Source organism: Arvicanthis niloticus, chromosome 2, assembly GCF_011762505.2.
Source record: "Arvicanthis niloticus isolate mArvNil1 chromosome 2, mArvNil1.pat.X, whole genome shotgun sequence".
Classification (NCBI taxonomy): Eukaryota; Metazoa; Chordata; class Mammalia; order Rodentia; family Muridae; genus Arvicanthis; species Arvicanthis niloticus.
In genome coordinates this window covers 101,282,575-101,295,986 of record NC_047659.1, presented here as the reverse complement: position 1 = coordinate 101,295,986, position 13,412 = coordinate 101,282,575, and the positions used below count along the sequence as shown (strand labels likewise).

At 42.7% G+C, this 13,412-nt stretch overlaps 1 protein-coding gene across 3 annotated transcripts in view; it reads right to left on the bottom strand.

The window, feature by feature from the left end:
- The window catches only part of Ptpra (protein tyrosine phosphatase receptor type A), a 102,150-nt gene that overhangs the window by 32,189 nt on the left and 56,549 nt on the right, over positions 1 to 13,412 (bottom strand). For 2 of the 3 annotated variants that reach the window (XM_034494168.2, XM_034494169.2), the window contains exons 4-7: positions 12,570 to 12,596; positions 5,700 to 5,784; positions 4,521 to 4,594; positions 4,045 to 4,181 (exon numbers count right to left, since the gene is read on the bottom strand). In XM_034494168.2, coding sequence (XP_034350059.1) covers positions 4,045 to 4,181; positions 4,521 to 4,594; positions 5,700 to 5,784; positions 12,570 to 12,596 — 323 coding nt within the window. The remainder of the gene's footprint in view (positions 1 to 4,044; positions 4,182 to 4,520; positions 4,595 to 5,699; positions 5,785 to 12,569; positions 12,597 to 13,412) is intronic. The other variant, XM_034494170.2, reaches the window with a different exon arrangement.

The following is a 13,412-nucleotide window of genomic DNA, read 5'->3' as shown; positions in this document are numbered from 1 at the left end:
CCCTCTACCAACCCCCTACACTGGGGCATCAAGCCTACATAGGATCAAGGGTCTCCCCTCCCACTGACGCCAGGTAAGGCAATCCTCTGTTACATCGTTAGCTGGAGCCATGGATTGATCCTCCATGTGTACTCTTTGGTTGGTAGTTTATTCCCTGGGAGCTCTGCGAGTTCCGGTTAGTTGATATTGTTGTTCTTCCTATGGGGTTGCAATCCCTTTCAGCTCATTCAGTCCGTGCTTAACTCTTCCTTCAGGGTCCCCAGGCTCAGTCCAATGGTAGGCTGTGAGTATCTGTGTCTGTATTAGTCAGGGACTGACAGAGCCTCCAGGGACAGCCATACCAGGCTGTTGTTTTCCATATTCATGAAAAGAACTACCTCAGTAATAAATAACACTGATCTATCTAGATGTGGCCAAGTTTGCCAGTATTTTGTCTCAGTTTTATAGGACATTAACCTGACCATCATGCTAATGATGCCACGCTAACAGAACTTCAAGAACAGGAGGTTATGTGTCTTAGATATGCATGCTGGACATAAAAGCAGAACAGAATAAAGCAAACCCCAGGGTTGTCTTGTGACTTGAGCCTCGTTTTCTGAGGTCCCAGTTGTAGGCCTGCCAGGCTCCTTCCTCTGACAAAGCTCCTGCTCCCTACCCCACCACTCTCCCCCAGTAAAGGAGCAATACTTGCCTGGCTATTCTGAGTCCTGGAGAAAGGACATGACAAATGCTGGGTATCTTTCTCATCTACTTACTGAATGTCAGAAAGGAACCAATCTAGGCTGAGGCAAATATCCTAGCCAGTTCTGTGGGACGCTAAACCTCATAAAGGGGGAAAGCACGTGGTCTTGTCTACAAGATCACTCTCCCAGCTTAGAACTGAGCCCTAGAGTGGGAACTATTTATTTGATACAAAGAAGCTTCACATCATAAATTAAGTTATGTGAGCTGTGAATTACAAATTTGGATTTGCCTGGCAGAAATACACTATAGCTAGAAGCAATGTGTATAGAAGAACTGCCACATGCCACAGATCCTTTTCCCTCAAAAGACAGCTATGACTTCTTGTTGATGTCAACAGTTGGCTAAGGGGAAAACTCGGATATGTTGTATATGACTGTGTGTTAGGCCGGCCCAAGCTAGACACACATAGACTGTGGTAGAGTATATGCTTCATTGACAGCTTTAATGACTATATGGAGATATCCGCTCAGTGAAGAAAACTTTAAGCTTATCTCACAAGAGACCGGGCTCTAAACAAGAACAAAGAACTATTTATGCTCCAGGTGAGCACTCACCAGATAGTGCTCATGAACATGTAGGCTGATAGTTATTCTGTCTGTTTGTCTCTTCTTTCCCCCAGCCCCTCTCATGCTTCTAGGACTTCTCTCCAAGGATTTACCAGAATGCTTTACTATGGTATCTCAGGGGATATTATTTCCCCAAAAGAATTAATTTTACAAAAAAAAAAAAAAAAAAAAAAAAAAAAAAAAAAAAAAAAAAAAAAGTATGTCAATAGGGTCACATACACCATCATCCAGAGCAGCTGGTGTTACAGATTACAGAACAGTACAATGTCTACCACAGTCCCATCTGTGAGGCTGTCTGGTGGGACGTGCTTAATGTTCTCAATAAAGAGTATTAAACAGTGCTCTTTTTCCAACAGTTTAAGACAAAAGGTCTAAACTCTTCCATCAACTTTACCTGGTGTATGACTGTAGGTTTCAAACCTTTCCTCCTTCCTACTAACTCTTCACATTGAAACCAGTGATTTTTCTAAAGATGTGACTCTGAACACAAACTCCTCAGTGACAGAGCAGCTGTGAGTATGGTACGGCCACCTGATAACCACTTTCCCTTTTATTGTCCTGTGTGATGTCTGCATGTGTATGTGTGGAAGCCACAGGTGGACAAAGGGAATCTCTCTCAGTCATTTTCCACCATATTTATTGTTTTTGAAATAGCATCTTTTACTGAACCTGGAGCTCATTGAACCTGGCTAGGCCTGCCAGTCAGGGAGCAATGCGGAGGCTTCACCTTCCTAGCTCTGGGATTAAGGGAGTATGACAAAGTAGCCATTTTTTCACATGGGTGCTCAGGATCTAAACTCAGGTCCTCAGGCCTAAATGCCATCACTCTACTGACTGGGCTTCATGACCTCTGGAAGAGCAATCAGCGATCTTAACTGCCGAACCATCTCTCCAGCCTCCACCCAGCCTCCTTTCTTTTTGGATTCTAAAGTTCCCCAGTAGGGTTATCTGCATAGATCAGAGATAATCTGCACTGACTTTGTAAGCTGCAAGAGCTTTCTCCCCTACATGGAATAACTTTAAGAAGGAACATGTAGCAAAAGAAGTCTCCAGAAACTTAGAATAGTCATCCGTTTCCCAGTGGACCTGACTGGATCTCTATATTATTTCTAGAACTGGGGTAGCCATTTTGTCATTATGAGAAGAGTCTATTTAAAAGACAAAGATGTCACATGACACAATGCAAAAGGCAAGGGATGTCAACAGTCTTGGAATTGGCCTCCTCGGTCCTGTCTCCTATTCCCTCTCTTTAATAATGGCCATATTAGATAATTATAAAAGTTAGAATTGGTCTTAACAATGGCTGCAGACTGGCTATATTCCTTGATCCCCATCTGGTTCCCAAAGGCTGTTCTCTGTAGAATAAATAAAATCTTTTTTTTCCCCCAAAACAGCAATCTGCTTAGTTCACAGGTTTCCACTTCACTTGCAGCAATCTCGAGCTGAGTGGTCTGGGCTAGACTTTTCTTAGTTTTGTCTCCTACTACTCCTTGTTACAGAACTTTTCTTTGGGAGATATGAATAAATGTCTATTCATGCCAGACAGGGCACCAAAGACAGACTAAAGAAATGATTCCATCCAGGTTGGGCAGAGTACACTGCTAAATTTACTAGGTAGGAGCAGGATGACTTGAGGGCAGCTGGAACCCTGAAACCCACCCAGCATAAGCGACCATTCAGATGCCCCCCTGGAGCTCCCGACAAGAGTGCAGGCCACGGGGCTTCCTGAGTCATAATGATCTTTTCTCCTTTCCTCATGAAGGGACAGTCCAATTAGCAGGAAACCGCTATACAGCACTGCCATATATATAGTATGTGGCCCCTTTAAAACTGTCTAAATATGCCCGTCTCTTATGACACTTGCCTTTTCTATTTCTAGCTTACCTTTATCTTGCTTACCTTTCTCTACTCTCTCATTTCTTCAAGGAAATTGTGCTCAAATACTAGCTACATATTCCACTGAGACAGCAGCTTATTAAGTTGCTTAGGCTAACCTTGAACTTGTGATCCTCTTGCCTCAGCCTCTCTAGCTGGATTGACATGGATGCAAACTACCTGGCTGAGGTCTCTTCCATCATTCTCTGTAGCACCGGGGAATAAACCCAGGGACCTGTGACACACTAGGTAAGCAAGCTATCACTGAGTTACATCTCACAAGGAAGCTTTGGACCCAGGATCAGCAGCTGCTGGTTATACTCATCCTGATTCCTTGAGAGAAATGAAAAACACAAGTCTCAATCCTTAGCTTTCTGTTGAAGCCTATACTTTTTACATTGAACTACTCCTATTACTTACTATATACAGTCCAGATCCAGACAGCATCTTGAATTGCTGTTTGGCTTTCTAGGTAGTTTTGTTTCCATAAGTAGAGTTTCCCAAGTGGGTAGAGAGTTATTTGAGGTTGGGAGTGGGATTTCTTTTTGCTCTGTTTCATATCCTTGGCACCTAAAATATTACTTGGTACCTATAAAATGCTTGTAAGTATTTGAACAGATGAGTCACTAGACATGATGATGAATGAACTAGTCAGTGATGAATGGATGGGTAGATGAAAAAGGTGAAGCAATTTTTTTTTTTTAAAAAAAACTTTCTTTCCATAATTACACAGGAAAGGAGCAAGATGAACTTGGTGAAACATTTCTCACCCATTATCATTAGAAACCTATTTTATATCCCATGACTCAAAAGGCTGCACTGTAGGTCTCCCTTCCTCTACCACCAACAAAGAACTCACGTTGAATTCCTCTCTGAAGAGCTTATTGTCATCAGCCATTCTCCGGTTAATCTCCTCTTCCAGTTTGTCCACAGGCAGTGGTGGATACTTCCTGTTGGTGCTTGGGGACCTGGCCAGAAGTGGTACACTTTGGGGCTCTGTAGTGTACAAAAGGGAAGGTCAGTTAGGCGCCCTGGAGATGGATGCAGCCCCCTTTGTGAAGACTAGTGGTCTCATTCTTTTGAAAAGACAGGGAAAAAGAGGCAGAGGTGTCAGTAAAAGGTGTTTGTCACCAAGTGTGGCAGCCTCAACTGGATTCCCAGAATCCACATGATGGATGGAGAACCAGCTCTTTCAAGTTAACCTCTGATCTCCACGAGCATGCCATGACACATGTGTGTGTGCACACAAATAAAGTAAATAATGGGAAGATAAATGTAAAAGGATGGAAATGCTCATTTCCTGGTGTTCATCTCCAGATGTTCCCCATGTCTTACCCACATCCTCTGTGCGGCCATTTGAGAGGCGGAAAGAATTGGAATGGCTCCCAGCTTGCTTGTATTTCTTAAACCTAATGAGAACATATTTGTAATGAAAAACTAGACACAGATGTAAAGCACTGTCCTTGTATTCCTGCTAATGACTCTGTCTTTCTAAACCTCTTCTGTCAATCAAACTTTTAAAAAAAGAGACCCAGGTCAAGGACCTATGAGGCAGCTCCATTCTGTGGTAACTGGGTATCTTGGGATGGTTTTCCTTATACCTGGCACCCTGAAGTCCAGTGTAGGCAACACTAGATTCCAGCCTGTATGGTTTCTCTGTGTAGCTTCCAATTCCACAACACATTTGCATGCACACCCTTAACAGTTGTAATATGGGCAAGTGTATACAGTGGGGGTGAGGAGAAAAGGGGTGATGGAATGGGCAGACAGGGACAGTTAAAGACTTCATAAAACAAAAATCTTGGTGTTTCCTCAGTGCACTGAGGAGTCATGGGGAGAAGCTCAGAGCTCTAGAATGAGTGAACATTTAACAGAGACGCATGGATGCCAAATTCTAGGGGACACACTGGCCCCTCTCTCTTAATTCCTAAAGAACAAAGGGAGCACAGAGCAGGTTGTGCCCAAGAGAAGGTAATCAAGGCAGGAGCTTCAGTAGGAAGAGAATAAATGAACCACCATCTTCTCTCTTTTAGGTTCCCTCCTTGCTTTGTTCATCCCTAAGACCAGACCAAAGACACAGACAGGGGCCCTAGAGAGGTTTGGCAACAAAGCCTCAAGTAGAAAGTAGTAAGTTTTTGTGATGCATATAATGTCACCAGGGGCCTTTTAGGGTGTTGTTTCAAAACCACCAACCTGAAGATCTTGAAACACCTGTCTCTCATAAGATAGTATGGAAGTTTCCCATCTCCAAACCACTACCTTTCTCTAGGCTTCAGGCTAAACTCCAACTGGGAGATGTGGTTTGGACAAATAAAACAAAGGAGAGAGAAGAGGTCTTAAGACTGTATTTCTAGAAACCATTTCTAAGGATAATTTAATCTAATTACTGTAAGTCACTGTCCCTCTACTCAATGTCCCTGTCCTTAGACTCCTGTCTTCTAGACTGTGCAGGCTTACTGAGATACTTGGGTATCAGGATAGTGTAAGCAAATGCAGTAACATTATCATACTTACCTTAACATGTACAGAACTATGATAATAAACACAATTACTAGAAGAGAGGACAGGGCCACCATCACCGCAATAATTGGTGTCTCATCTGAAACCAAGAGAAAAGCATAGGTCATAACTTTTGTGCAATGAAGGGCTCAAGTTGGAGCTCAGGAAGACACACTGATGCAGGGTAGGGGGCGCCACCAAGTAAACATTTCTGCAGATGGTAGGATCTGAAACACACACACACACACACACACACACACACACACACACACACACACACACCAAGCACACAAAATGTGAGACAGAAGTGAGAGGTGTAGAATTGCACACAAAAGAGCAAGGAGCAGGTACATGTGCTACAGTACATGAGAAAGGAGTCCCTTGGGCCACCTTAGGGCCATGGGGAGAAAGATGCTGCTCATCTCTGATCATTCATACATTTATTTATTGTATAACTTCTTGCGTTGGGATAGAATTTGTCTTTTAAGTCACAGACTCATTGTTATATCATTTGAACTCCACAGACAAACAACAAAACAGCAAACAACCAAAAAGCTAAACAAATTAGAAGATTTGGAGGTACAAATCCTAGTAGGCCAGGAATTTAGGACCAGAAAACCAGAAGAGGGGAGGGGAGGGGAGGGGAGGGGAGGGGAGGGGAGGGGAGGGGAGGGGAGGGGAGGGGAGGGAAAGGAAGGGGGAACATTGCTCTTTCATGAACCCAAGGGACTTCCTGGCCCAGAGAATTGGATTAAACAAGAGGCACTGCTTGATGCTATGCACCGTGCGTCACAGCTGCTAGGTGTGCCCTATCCTCTTCTCCCACTTTTGATATCCTGGTCCGTCAGCTGCCTTATGCTAGGATCCCAACCAAAGTCTGGCTAGAGTAGATAGACGGTCAAGCCTTCCCTCCCTCCCACTGTACCGACATTTCTCATGCAGCAGACCAGGTCAGGTCAGGACTCCATGTCTACTCTACATTATAAACCCCACAAGCCTCCTGAGTTTCTCTGTTTTGTGACGACATGTCCCTTTATGTGAAGGCCAGTCCTGCCATGTGGTCTCTGGACAATGTTCATTGATGTCACCTCAAACATTTTATCTTTTTTTACTCCACGTATCCTGTCTCAGCTAACTCTTTCGACTGTTGCTTGACTTTTCTCAACTTTCCTTCTTCCAGGCTCTCCTGGTCCATTTTAAAATTTATTTACTTATTTACCTTACATTCCAATCGCACCCTCATGCCCCGCCCCAGTACCAATCCCTGACAGTATTAATGATACTCTGCTATGCTTGCAGACAGGAACTTAGCACAGTTGTCTCCTAAGAAACTCTATCCAGCAGTGGATGCAAACAGAAGAGACTCACAGCTAAACATCAGGTGGAGCTCAGGGAGTCTTGTGGAAGGTTAGGGGACAGAATTGAGTGAACTGGAGGGGTCAAGAACACCTAAGATCTCCTGATCCATTCACACTGACTCCTACTTATTTATTGTTCCTCTGAAATCGTTCACCAAGGATACAAAAAAATGGCAATTACCAAATCTAATCGAAACAGTCCCATTTTCATCAGATTCATTCTCTTACCACAATTCATTCAAAATGCCTTCACAGAACAGCAACTGCTGTTGGGTTGTTTGGGACACTGAGAAAAGTACCCAGGCAGACAAGGGACAGAAGGCATGCTTATATGGTTCCCAGACATGTCATTTAAGCTGGGGACAAGCGAAGGAACAAGGAAGAGCAGCAGAGAGGCAGCAGAGCATCCGAGGAGTGCTCCTGAGATCTGTCCCTGCCCCTCAGCAGAGCGCTGAGTAACAGTGAACCATGAAGAGATCTGGACGAAGAGCTAGCTCTGTAGACACAAGGGAGGACAAGGCGAATGGCTCAGGAGTTTGGCAGGTTCAAGAAACATCACAAAGCCAGAGCCAGAGCCATTCAAGCTGCAACGGGAGAGATGGGCAGGAGCGAGAAAACTTATTTATAGGCCATGGAAGTGAGTGTGCTTTAATTCTGAATATGATGAGAGACAGTATTATTGGGAAACTGACACAGAAATGGTAGAATTGAATCTGCCTTTGTTTAAAAGTTCTGCTAAGCCGGGCAGTGGTGGTGTGTGCCTTTAATCCCAGCACTTGGGAGGCAGAGGCAGGCAGATTTCTGAGTTAGAGGCCAGCCTGGTCTACAGAGTGAGTTCCAGGACAGCCAGGACTACACAGAGAAACCCTGTCTCGAAAAACAAAACAAAAAAAAAAACCAAACAAACAAAAGTTCTGCTAAATTGACTTACAAATAACAGAAAGTCACCTTAGCAGAAAGCCAAGAGCAGTCTTCCAAGGAAAGAGAAATTAATTCAAATCCTGCTGGCAAATCTGGCAGGAAGGGAACTGCGCTGACCAGATGATGGTCACCAGTGGGTTCTTGGAGTGGGGAAGGAAACTGCATTGACCAGATGACAGTCACCAGTGGGTTCTTGGAGTGGGTACTTGTGAGCATGGGTGAGAGGAAGGCCTGAACCGAATGAAAGGAGGATAGAAAGAGGGAGAGGCACAACCATTCACTCAATGAGGAATTTTACATGACGTATATATGCAAATAAAAGGACAATTGCTGGAAAGAAATGACACATACACATATAAACACAGAAATATGTGACACATACACATATAAACACAGAAACCTGTTAAGTCTGTTAGAAGTTATGCCTACACATACGTTTCTAGGGGATGACTACTCAGTTTTGGATAACTAATTACCCCTCCCCCCACTTTTTTGTGTGTGTAGCATTGACTGTCCTGGAACTAGCTTTGTAGACCAGACTGACCCTGAACTCAGAGATCAGCCTGCTTCTGCCTCCTAAGTACTGGGATTAAAGGCATGGGCCACCACTGGCCGGCAATATTTCTTTTTTTAATAATTTATTTATTTTTATTTCATGTGCATTGGAATTTTGCCTGTGTGAGGGTGTTGGATTCCCTGGAAGTAGAGTTACAGATGGATGTGAGCTGCCATGTAGGTGCTGGGAATTGAACCTGGGTCCTCTGGAAGAACAAACAGTGCTCTTAACCACTGAGCCATCCTTCCAGCACAGCAACAATTCTTAATATAACCAATTACTATTATTCCTTTAAAAGAGCAACATAAATTCCTCACTATGGTATAAGACTCAGGTACTGTTTACCCTCTTCTGACTGACTCTCAAATGCTTTCTCTGGTTTGGTTAAAACTGGCACCCAGTAGAAGTTTACCTGTTGCACAGCTGCTAGGTATACTCGATGGATTTTGAGGAGCACTTTCGTAGCACGTGCAGGGCCCTGGATTTAGTTATCTCCAGGAGTACAATAAGCAAAAACCAACAGATCATCCAATAATACACATGGATTATTTTATCTAATACTCCCTAAGTCCAGAGTAGTCATCAGTGACAACAAAACCCTTTGCCTTTATGAAACTTACTACTTTAGTGAAGAACATAAGCAACGAAGAGTGGAGGAGGACTGGGGTGGGAGAGTTACATTTAAGATGCTGAGGTCGGAAAAGGTTCTGAACAAATGAGTAAATGGACACGTTATTAGGAAAAGAGTTCTTCTCATAATTAATGGCAGAGCAGGCAAATACAGGCAGGATAGGAATAAGAGTGACCACCAACCAGTAGTTTATAGAGACAGAAAGAAAATTAGTTATCAGGAAAAAAGAAAGGATGAAATGGAATATTCTGGTTTAATAGTTACAAAGTTTCAATTTGAGATGCTCTGGGATCTGGCAAGAAGGCTTAGTAGGCAAACCAACAGCTTAAGTTTTGATATTTGAAACCCTCTTGCAGAAGGAGATACTGGGTCCTGAAGGTTGTCCTCTGAGCACCATCTGTGTACTGTGCCACATGTGTGCCCCCTCATCCCCTGTACACTCCCCCAATACTTTTTTTTTTGTTAATTGTAGCACTGGAGAGATAGCTCAGTGTTTAAGAGTACTGGTTTCAGCCAGGCAGTGGTGGCACATGCCTTTAATCCCTGCACTTGGGAGGCAGAGGCAGGTGGATTTCTGAGTTAGAGGCCAGCCTGGTCTACAGAGTGAGAGTTCCAGGACAGCCAGGGCTATACAGAGAAACCTGTCTTGAAAAACCAAAAGTACTGGTTTCTGTTCCAGAACCTACATAGTGGCTCCCAGTCATCTGTAATCTAGTTCCAGGCGACCTGAGACCCTTTTCTGATTTCTGGGGACACAAAGCATGCATGTGGTACACATAGATGCTGGTAAAATATTCATATATATACAATGAAATATACACATCTAAAAAGAAGGTTCTGGAAAGCCTAGTATGATGGCTGACCCCTGAAATGCCAGGAATCCTGCCCCAGCTATGCAGGGAATGGTGGCATAGGTCTTTAAACCCCAGGATTTGAAAAGCAGAAGCAGGCCAATCTCTGGGAGTTCAAGGCTAGCCTGGGCTACACAGTTAAAGACCAGGCAGGCCAAGTAATGAGATCCTGTCTCATTTAAATAAACTAAACCACCGGTCATTTTTGTTTAAAGCACCCTAAAGACCTAGGCACAAAAACTTAAAACCCTTAATTCATTTGCATAGGTTATAATACAAATTATTTCTAAATAGTTGACTCATTTCTTCAAAAAGCTTTTGGCTTTAACCTTGAGACTAATCATTCTGACATCACTTTATTGTGAGTGGTTAAGAGAGCAGTGTAGGAAACAGATGTGTGCCCATGCTGCATTAGAAAACTTTTACGCTCTGTAGTTAATGGGTAAGCCTGGGCAGCGATGTCATTCTACTCACTCAGCTTTTGGTTGCTGAGTTTAGGAAAGCGAGAGCTGGAAAGGCGAAACCTTGCACACAGTACAGACATAATGACAGATGAATGTTGGGTAAAGGCTCAGAGTGTCCATTTTGCTGGTGTAAATACTCCCTTCTTACTTGGTCTTCATAAGCCTTCAAATTACACATTGAAAACCTGATACAGTTAAATAATAGAATTAAAACGAAGAATCCGAAAAGGTTTGATTTGATAAAATCGAAAATTAAGGTGCTGGGAAGTGAATCAGTGGGTAAAGGGCTAAGTGTGCAAGGACCTGAGTGTGAATATCCAGCACACTGGTTTAAAAAAAAAAAAAAAAAGCCTGTAACTCTGAGCTGCAGGCTAGAGTCAAGGATCCCCAGGGCCTTGCTGGCCTCCAGTCTAACTGAAATGGCAAGCTCAGGGTTAGTGAGAGACCCTGTTTCAAAGAACAAGGAGAGCAAGAGAAGGTACTTTAAGTCGGTGTGTGCACGTGCATGTGCACACGCACGCATGCACACACAAGACTAGGCATGGTGGTGCGGTATGTAATCTCAGCACTTGGGAGATAGAGGCAAGAACATCAGGAGTACACAAGACTCTGGCTCAAAAACAACACCCCAAAACCCAAAAGTCATGAAAAACATTTTTAATAGGTGTTCATTTTCCAAATTCAAATGTAACAATCATTTCTTAGACTGGATGACTTATCCTTCTGTCTCTGCCTCTGTCTCCAAATCAGTCTCTCTTATTATTGGCCTCCTACATAAAATGTGACATCTGTACATAAATACTCATACCCCAGAAATTCAGTCTGGCTTAGACACAGAAATAGCATCTGTGTTGGTTTGAATAAGAAATGTCCCCCACAGAATCATCTACTTGAAATGTGGGTCTCCAGTTGGTACTGTTTGGGGGGTGTTATGGAACCTTTAGGAGGTGCAGTGTTGCTGGGTGAAGTACATCACTGGGGAGGCCTCTGGGTTTACAGCCTTGCCCTGCTTCCTGTTCTCGCTCTCTGCTTCCTGTAAGTGGTTAAGATGTGATCCCATAGCCTCCCTCTTGTTCCTGACACCTGCCTGGCTCACCATTTACAGACTTTATTTCTCTGAAGCCAGAAGCTACTATAAGCTCTTTAAGTTGTTTTGGTCATTGACAGCAACAGAAAAAGTAATACATCATCTGAGGTTTTAGGAACTTTCCACTAGGGTGTCAAGAATCCCTAAAAGCCATAGAATGACAGCACTAAAAATTAAGGGGAAAACTACAGGAAGCAAATATGATTAAAGGTAATAGTAGACTAAAAGCCAGAAATTAATTAGTTCATAAGAATTATACCCTAGGGACTGAAGAGATGGCTCAGTAAGAGATGGTAAGTCTTCCAGAGGACCCAGATTCAATTCTTAGCATCTAGACAGTGGCTCACAACCATTTATAACTCCAGTCCCAGAGCACATATGGTTCACAGACATACACACAGGCAAAACACAAAATAAATAAAACTTGAAAACAAACAAAAAAATTTTGTCCTACTATATGACCACAGGGTAAAATTCTAGCATGGGGACATGACAAATATACAGTATTGATTAAAATATATCAAGGGGCTGAAGAAATGGTTCAATAGCCAAGAGCCCTGGCTGCGAGGTGTCCCAGCACCCACGTGAGGCCTCACAACCACCTATGACTCCATTCCCAGGGGATCTGATGCACTTTTACAGCCTCTGTGAGCAACAGGTACACATGTGTGCTGCACAGACATGCATGCAGCCAAAACACTCATACACAAAGGTAAAATTTAAAAACAAAATACACTGAATCTGTTGGATTATGTAATGTACATAAAAGCAAATGCTGTTTCTTTACTTTTAAATTAAAAATTTTTTTAATCTTTTACTTTTTTCTAAGGTAAACCTGAGAACATTTAAGGGACAGTAAACAACAAAAGAGGCATGGCAGACAGTGGACAGAAGAGACAGGATGGACAGTGGATAGAAGAGACAAGACAGTGGACCGCAGAGACAGGACAGTGGACAGCACAGCAGGATGGACAGTGGACACCCTTAGAGGACAACAGATAAAGGTGATGGGCTCACCTCTCCTGTCTTTTGAGTCAGAATTACCTGTGTAACAAGTAAAAAACAGAAACATTTACTCAGGTTAAAGGAAAACACTGCTATTCAATTTAAGGGAAAGAAAAAGTTCCAGGAATATAGGTAATTTTCTCCATGTTCAATACACTGCAATACACGGGGAAGAAGATTATCCAGGGTTACTAAACCTTGGTCAGTTCTCTCCTTCCTTGTTCCCGAGTATGCCTATTGAACACTCATTAAAAATACAGGAATTCAAGGAAAAACACAAATATAAGCAAATAGAAGGCATTATCTCTTTTGGACTTTTGATATGCAAAATGACAGCATTAAAGATATAAAAGATCTACACAATGAGATGCAAAGAACAATAAAAAACAAAAAAATCCCATCTAACTGCTATGTACCGAAGTCCATATACTAATAGAGAGAAGCTTGTTTTTAGAAATCTATGGTGAACTGGAGAGACACTAAGCAGGCAAAGGCATAGATGACCCGAGTTCAATCCTGAAGATCTACATGATGGAAGGAGAAAACTGGTTCCATCACACCTGCACTGCAGCTGCTCCCAACTGCCATCAATACACACACAGATGCACTTTTAAAGAAACCTACAGTTATCTACAGCCTAAACAGATCCCTAAAACACACAGCATGATAACCTCTCATCACTATACAATAAAAATGGAAATTAACTAACACAGTCAAAATTTGAAAGCTTAAATAAAAATATATAATGAAAACTTTTTTTTAAAATCTTTTTAGCCAAGTACAAAGTTGTTCAGTTAAATGCTCTACTTGTATGTGTGGTTACATGATAAATTCTGGCTAATGGGATTTGAGAAA